Raw genomic sequence first — 8,128 nt, forward strand, 5'->3', positions numbered from 1 at the left:
AATAAGTCGGCGGCCGTATGTCTGTCCCATCTGAGTGCTCAGCTCTCTGGCACCCACTTCCCGTACTAATCGGGTTATAAGTAGAACTGGTGCTGGTGGGTCGGGAAAAAGATGAAATATTCCATCTTCTGATCCAAAAATTTCTGTTCAAGACTGCAGGCTGAGTTATACAGGGAACTCTGAGTATCACTCATGTATTATAAGGGATAATGTACCCCCTACTGTAAATGATAAGGATATTAGAAGTCACTGAGGGGTTGTTCTGTGACCATATAAAGGCACAAGGCTGCAGGCTGAGTTATACAGGGAACTCTGAGTATCACTCATGTATTATAAGGGATAATGTACCCCCTACTGTAAATGATAAGGATATTAGAAGTCACTGAGGGGTTGTTCTGTGACCATATAAAGGCACAAGGCTGCAGGCTGAGTTATACAGGGAACTCTGAGTATCACTCATGTATTATAAGGGATAATGTACCCCTACTGTAAATGATAAGGATATTAGAAGTCACTGAGGGGTTGTTCTGTGACCATATAAAGACACAAGGCTGCAGGCTGAGTTATACAGGGAACTCTGAGTATCACTCATGTATTATAAGGGATAATGTACCCCCTACTGTAAATGATAAGGATATTAGAAGTCACTGAGGGGTTGTTCTGTGACCATATAAAGGCACAAGGCTGCAGGCTGAGTTATACAGGGAACTCTGAGTATCACTCATGTATTATAAGGGATAATGTACCCCCTACTGTAAATGATAAGGATATTAGAAGTCACTGAGGGGTTGTTCTGTGACCATATAAAGGCACAAGGCTGCAGGCTGAGTTATATAGGGAACTCTGAGTATCACTCGTGTATTATAAGGGATAATGTACCCCCTACTGTAAATGATAAGGATATTAGAAGTCACTGAGGGGTTGTTCTGTGACCATATAAAGGCACAAGGCTGCAGGCTGAGTTATACAGGGAACTCTGAGTATCACTCATGTATTATAAGGGATAATGTACCCCCTACTGTAAATGATAAGGATATTAGAAGTCACTGAGGGGTTGTTCTGTGACCATATAAAGGCACAAGGCTGCAGGCTGAGTTATACAGGGAACTCTGAGTATCACTCATGTATTATAAGGGATAATGTACCCCCTACTGTAAATGATAAGGATATTAGAAGTCACTGAGGGGTTGTTCTGTGACCATATAAAGGCACAAGGCTGCAGGCTGAGTTATACAGGGAACTCTGAGTATCACTCATGTATTATAAGGGGTAATGTACCCCCTACTGTAAATGATAAGGATATTAGAAGTCACTGAGGGGTTGTTCTGTGACCATATAAAGGCACAAGGCTGCAGGCTGAGTTATACAGGGAACTCTGAGTATCACTCATGTATTATAAGGGGTAATGTACCCCCTACTGTAAATGATAAGGATATTAGAAGTCACTGAGGGGTTGTTCTGTGACCATATAAAGGCACAAGGCTGCAGGTGAGGGACTGTGGGTGCAGGAGGATGAGTCAGTTGGAGGAGCAGTAGAGGGAACACTGTTGCTGGGCTACTGGTTGTTTTGTTGTGACTCTCCCAGGACACAGGCTGGCGGCCGTGAGTCAGACACAGAAGTTCCCGGGAGGCTACAGTGGCTCTTGGATTTCGGGGAGGATCACATAACAGGAGGGACAGATGGCCAGTAGAAGTGCCGGCTCCCTGATCACTCACAATAATGTCACCTACATCCCACCTGCCCTCATGCCTGGGTAAGTGTCACAGGGGGAACATGTGGGCTCAGGGTTAACCCTTTAGTTACTGGTACTGGAATCCTTGGGACAGATATGACTTCCCTTCCTCTCAGATAAGGCCTCCAAGAATAAGTCTCTAACCCACTGAGCTTGCAATCTGCCATTATGTAACTATTCAGTATCCCGTGCCTTAATTCAGTGCTGTATCTGTGCCCTAAGAATCTCGATAAGAACTCGGTGTCATTGATTAGAGAATATCAGCAATGGCAGCCGTTGTTACACTACAAATCCCAGCATTCCCAGTCAGATCTTGGACATTGATTCACTAGGACCCCATAAGACCTGGTTGTACAGGTGTGGGACCTGTTATCCAGAATGCTTGGGACCTGGGGTGTTCCGTATAACAGATCTTTAAATAATTTATTCTTGCCTTAAGGAGGTGGTTCACCTTAAAACTTTTAGTATGTTATAGAATGGCCAATTTTTAGCAACTTTTCAGTTGGTCTGTATTATTTATGTTTTATAGTTTTTTTATTATTTGCCTTCTTCTGGCTCTTTCCAGCTTTTAAACGGGGGTCACTGACCCCAACTAAAAAACAAATGCTCTGTAAGGCTACAAATGTATTATTATTGCTACTTTTTATTCCTCATCTTTCTATTCAGGCCTCTCCTATTTACATTCCAGTCTCTTATTCATATCAATGTATGGTTGCTAGGGGAATGTGCATCGTAGCAATTAGACTGGAGAGCTGCTGAATAAAAAGCTAAATAACTCAAAAACCACAAATAATAAAAAATGAAAACCAATTCCAAATTGTCTCAGAAAATCATGTTCTCCATCATACTAAAATTTGATTGAAATAATAACAACCCCTTTAAGCCTACTAGAAAATCATATAAACATGAAATAAAGCCAATAGGCTGGTTTTGCCTCCAATAAGGATTAATTATATCTTAGTTGGGATCAAGTACAAGCGACTGTTTTATTATTACACAGAAAAAGGAAATTGTTTTTAATAAACATAAATTATTTGATTATAATGGAGTCTATGGCAGATGAGATTTCCATAATTCAGAGCTTTCTGGATAACGGGTTTCCAGATAACAGATCCCATGGCTGAACATTATTATCTCCTGTGTGTATGGCAAGTTGTGCCCTAAGAGCTGACATTACATTTAGGCCTGAATCAGACAAGTGGTGCTAAGGTACAAACTCCTCCCTCCGCTGCTGAATCGGTTGTAATTGGTTAAACTGACATTTAATATAACGACTGTCGCACTGATTGTGACTCAGTGAAACAGCGCCCCCTATAGGAATGAACCATGTGACATTATTCCACCCCCACATTCCAAGCAATAAATAAAGTCTTGGCTCCTGTGACCTACATTTATATGTGGCCCCTGGGGAACAGGTAAAAGGGCCCCCAGAGAGTCCCATTCATGAGCAGACACATTAATAAGGCTCTGATGTTGTTGCTATTATGCCTGGGGCAGATGGAGAACAGAAGGAAAGAGCAAGTGCAGGAGCCTAATGATCCCCCCGCAATAATAATAATATTCATTGTTCCTGCCCGGGGCTCGAACACAAATGCACCTGCTCCCAGAAGCCCCGGCCAATCAATAGCTGCACCAGAGGAGGCTCAGGGCAAGATGGATTAATTCCGTGATTTTCAGAAAAATTAAGGCACGGTGATCCATATTATGGAAAGATCCCTTATCCAAAGAAACTTTAGGTGCCAAACATTCCAGATAAAAGATCCTATAGTCTCTATCCTATTGTTATTAGTATTGAGTCCTTGTTTCCTTCACTCCAATTCTCCTACAGCCCCACCTAGTGTTCAACCATTTATATATATATATATATATATATATATATATATATATATATATATATATTCTATTATATATTCTATTCTATATTCTATACAACACACTGCTGCTGTCTGTATTTATATAGTGGTACTGTGTATCCAGTCTATATATATATATATATTCTATTAAATATTCTACACGACACTCTGCTGCTGTCTGTATCTATATAGTGGTACTGTGTATCCAGCTCTTATTGTTTATTCTATATATATATATATATTCTATTCTATATTATATACAACATTCTGCTGCTGGTGTATTTATATAGTGGTACTGTGTATCCAGTCTATATATATATTCTATTAAATATTCTATATGAGACTCTGCTGCTGTCTGTATTTATATAGTGGTACTGTGTATCCAGTCTATATATATATATATTCTATTATATATTCTATACAACACTCTGCTGCTTTCTGTATTTATATAGTGGTACTGTGTATCCAGTCTATATATATATATTCTATTATATATTCTATACAACACTCTGCTGCTGTCTGTATTTATATAGTGGTACTGTGTATCCAGTCTATATATATATATATTCTATTATATATTCTATATGAGACTCTGTTGCTGTCTGTATTTATATAGTGGTACTGTGTATCCAGTCTATATATATATATTCTATTATATATTCTATATGAGACTCTGTTGCTGTCTGTATTTATATAGTGGTACTGTGTATCCAGTCTATATATATATATATTCTATTATATATTATATACAACACTCTGCTGCTGTCTGTATTTATATAGTGGTACTGTGTATCCAGTCTATATATATATATATTCTATTATATATTCTATACAACACTCTGCTGCTGTCTGTATTTATATAGTGGTACTGTGTATCCAGTCTATATATATATATTCTATTATATATTCTATATGAGACTCTGTTGCTGTCTGTATTTATATAGTGGTACTGTGTATCCAGTCTATATATATATATATTCTATTCTATATTCGATACGAGACTCAGCTGCTGTCTGTATTTATATAGTGGTACTGTGTATCCAGCTCTTATTGTATCACTCAATAAAGTGACTAAGTGAACTGTATCCCTTGAATGAATGCTTGCACATCAGCCGACAGAGCAAGTTGTATTAATTAACATTAATTAATCCCCCTATGTCTCCCCTGACACCCCCAAATACACTGCACGACTCATTAGCAGTTCATGTCAATGTGGCAGAATAAACGTCGGTGTAGTCTGCAGCATTTGCCTCTGAATAACTCATCAGGAAGGATGTGAATTGTCTTTGTATCTGGTTCTACAGAGAAACTACATTTCCCAGCAGCCCCCAGAAGCCAATAACAAACAGTAGCAGCCTCAGTCTCTGTGGCATCCCTGAGCCAAAGAGCTGACATTCCTATTGAGGATATTTCATGTGGAGCTGGGGGAGAAAACTGAATTATTCAGGGCGGTTGTTATATAATAGGCGGCTGAGCTGGAGCAGATAATGTTACAGGCTGAGCCTTTTGTGTTTAATTGGCACCGTCACTGCTCTGCCCTCGATCACCAACGGGAGGAACATGAAATACGTCTCGATATTGGCTTTGCCCCTCGTTCCTGCCCCAGTCGATGGAGAGCTGAGCCCCTCGTAGACTGATAGACAGGGGGACAGGGAGGGACAATGCGATTAAATTGGTTCTTCTCTCACAATTGAAACCCAGTGAATTGTGAAATGAAAGCAGCTGCACTGCTGTGCATGGCCAAGTACAGTCAATACAGACTATAGCACTAGGCTGAATGCATTGCCAGCAGGTGCACTCATTATTCTGAGACGATTTGCAGTTGGTTTTAATATTTTATTATTTGTGGTTTTTGACTTATTTAGCTTTTTATTCAGCAGCTCTCCAGTTTGCAATTTCAGCAGTCTGGTTGCTAAGGTCCAAATTCCCATAGCAACCATACACTGATTTGAATAAGAGACTGGAATATGAATAGGAGAGGAGGAATAAAAAAAAGTAGCAATAACAATAAATGTGTAGCCTTAAAGATCATTTGTTTTTAGATGGGGTCAGTGACCCCCATTTGAAAGCTGAAAAGCAGCAGAAGAAAAAAGCAAATAACTATATGAAGACCAATTGAAAAGCTGCTTAGAAATGGCCTTTCTATAACATTCTAAAAATTAACTGAAAGCTGAACCAACCCTTTAACTACTCGGGTTAAAGGGGAAGCTCATGTTTTGTTGGTCCCATTTGTTACAGGTATCGGGGTCACATCCCCAGCGCTTCTTTCACCTATGGGGATACATATGGCAACACCAGCGCCCGGTGCTTTCAGGATTTCCGTTCTACAGTCCTGAACTCCAGCCGCAGCCCGTACTGCCAGGGGGGCCAGTTTCCCACAAGCCACTCCAATGACCCGGCTCTGGTGATTGGCCACAGGTCTCGGGGGTGGGACCGCTTCTTGCACTCGCCCAGCTGGTCAAGGTATAACGTGGACTTTAAGAGGAGCGATGAGCTGAAGCAGTTTCACAGGGTGAGTAAATGGTTAATGGATATGGTCACTTTAATTGGCCCAGAGGCATTGGGTGATTTATTAAAGGGCTTATGGTGCTGTGTCGCTTTAAGAGCCCAATAACCCCTCTCTCTGTAGTTACCGCAGCACAGCTCCCATCATGCTTAGCTGTAACTGACTGGGAATGCTGGGAGTTGTAGTTCAGCAACATTTGGGTGGAACAACACCAGGAACCTCCCATTTCATGTTCCTGGAAGGTCGTCAGGTATTGGAGCAGAATATTCCATATGTCCTTAAAAAAATAAATATCTCACAATTCTGTCAGTTTGGATTTTGTGGAACAAACAGACCGAGGCCCCGGGGGTATAATCCTAATCCTAATAATCCTAATTTCCCCCTGACAGGCAGCGGAGCAGCACCGGGATCATTATAGAGACAAATCGGGCACCGCACATCAGGTTCCGCACTTTATTGTCCCGGTGAAGAACCCACAGACCTTCCCTCTGCCCCAACAAGTGAGTATCGCACCCCCTGCTCACAGCCCCCCCACTAACACTTTCTGTCTACATTCAATGACAATTTACAGAAGGCGGAGGGGCTGAGAGTCTGTGACTCAAGCAGTGGGAGGGGCCAGAACACTGGTGACAGCTTACAGGGGAGGGAGTCTGTACCTGAACCAGTGGGTGGAGCTAGAGCAATCTCATGGTATGTCTCATGGGCCAGGTAGTGTGTCACACAAACAATGGGTGGGACAAGAACACTCTGATGACAGCTTACTGGGGAATGGCAGGGAGTCTGTGACTCAAGCAGTGGGAGGAGCCAGAATGATTTGATGACAGCTTACTGGGAAAGGGCAGGGAGTCTGTGACTCAAGCAGAGGGAGGAGCCAGAATGATTTGATGACAGCTTACTGGGGAATAGCAGGGAGTCTGTGACTCAAGCAGTGGGAGGAGCCAGAATGATTTGATGACAGCTTACTGGGGAATAGCAGGGAGTCTGTGACTCAAGCAGTGGGAGGAGCCAGAATGATTTGATGACATCTTACTGGGGAATAGCAGGGAGTCTGTGACTCAAGCAGTGGGAGGAGCCAGAATGATTTGATGACAGCTTACTGGGGAAGGCAGGGAGTCTGTGACTCAAGCAGTGGGAGGAGCCAGAATGATTTGATGACAGCTTACTGGGGAAGGCAGGGAGTCTGTGACTCAAGCAGTGGGAGGAGCCAGAATGATTTGATGACAGCTTACTGGGGAAGGCAGGGAGTCTGTGACTCAAGCAGTGGGAGGAGCCAGAATGATTTGATGACCGTTTACTGGGGAAGGCAGGCAGTCTGTGACTCAAGCAGTGGGAGGAGCCAGAAGGATTTGATGACCCTGTCTGTGAGTATTTGGACTCACCTCCCCTGTATATTTATATTTATTTATCTTTTCCAGCCTGTGACTGTGCCAGGAATCTCCCAGCGGTAGCCATAGCCTGAGATTGGGGCTGAGATTGGTGCCGGGAGTAGAAGACAAATCAGGGGGATTTGGTATGAGCAGAGCCCGGGGGCACATCCCTGTCCATATCTGAGGCGCATTCACCCCCAAAATCCTGATCTGCCAGTGAATACAGCGTGGCCCCCAGGAACATCACTGTGGCCCCCAGGAACATCACTGTGGCCCCCCAGTGCCCATATAGAATAACCTGTAGACGTCTCCTCTCCAACCAAAATAAACCAAATCTGCTCAACTGTCTCTTTATCACATTATTTCCCTGCTGGCTCTGGTGTCTCCGATACACAACACTTACAGTATTAGATTGTTCCCAGAATGCTCAGTGACTACACAGCTGAGTGGGCCTTTCAGCACAGCAGTTGGGTCTCACTTATTGGCATTGTGCACCCTGACAAGTGTATGGTCTATATCTGTATATTATCCGTATCGCTCTGGGTACAATACTGGGGCCCCTGCTTTATAATAAACACTGACATTCAGAGGCCACATGCACCCTTTATGGCTGCTGTTTAGTCATTAGAATAGTCATTTCATGTGTATTTTTTAAATAAAGATAAAGCC

At 42.5% G+C, this 8,128-nt stretch overlaps 1 protein-coding gene across 2 annotated transcripts; it reads left to right on the forward strand.

Moving 5' to 3' along the window:
* The first annotated feature begins 1,525 nt into the window (after positions 1–1,525).
* Positions 1,526–7,802, forward strand: fam166c.S (family with sequence similarity 166 member C. S homeolog). 2 transcript variants are annotated; one of them, XM_018264538.2, is made up of 4 exons: positions 1,526–1,754; positions 5,825–6,098; positions 6,482–6,592; positions 7,508–7,802. In XM_018264538.2, the coding sequence occupies exons 1-4, from the start codon at positions 1,681–1,683 to the stop codon at positions 7,538–7,540; spliced, it is 492 nt and encodes a 163-aa protein (XP_018120027.1). In that variant the 5' UTR covers positions 1,526–1,680; the 3' UTR covers positions 7,541–7,802.
* Positions 7,803–8,128: the final 326 nt, after the last annotated feature.

The sequence above is a fragment of the Xenopus laevis genome, chromosome 5S (genome assembly GCF_017654675.1).
Source record: "Xenopus laevis strain J_2021 chromosome 5S, Xenopus_laevis_v10.1, whole genome shotgun sequence".
NCBI lineage: Eukaryota > Metazoa > Chordata > Amphibia > Anura > Pipidae > Xenopus > Xenopus laevis.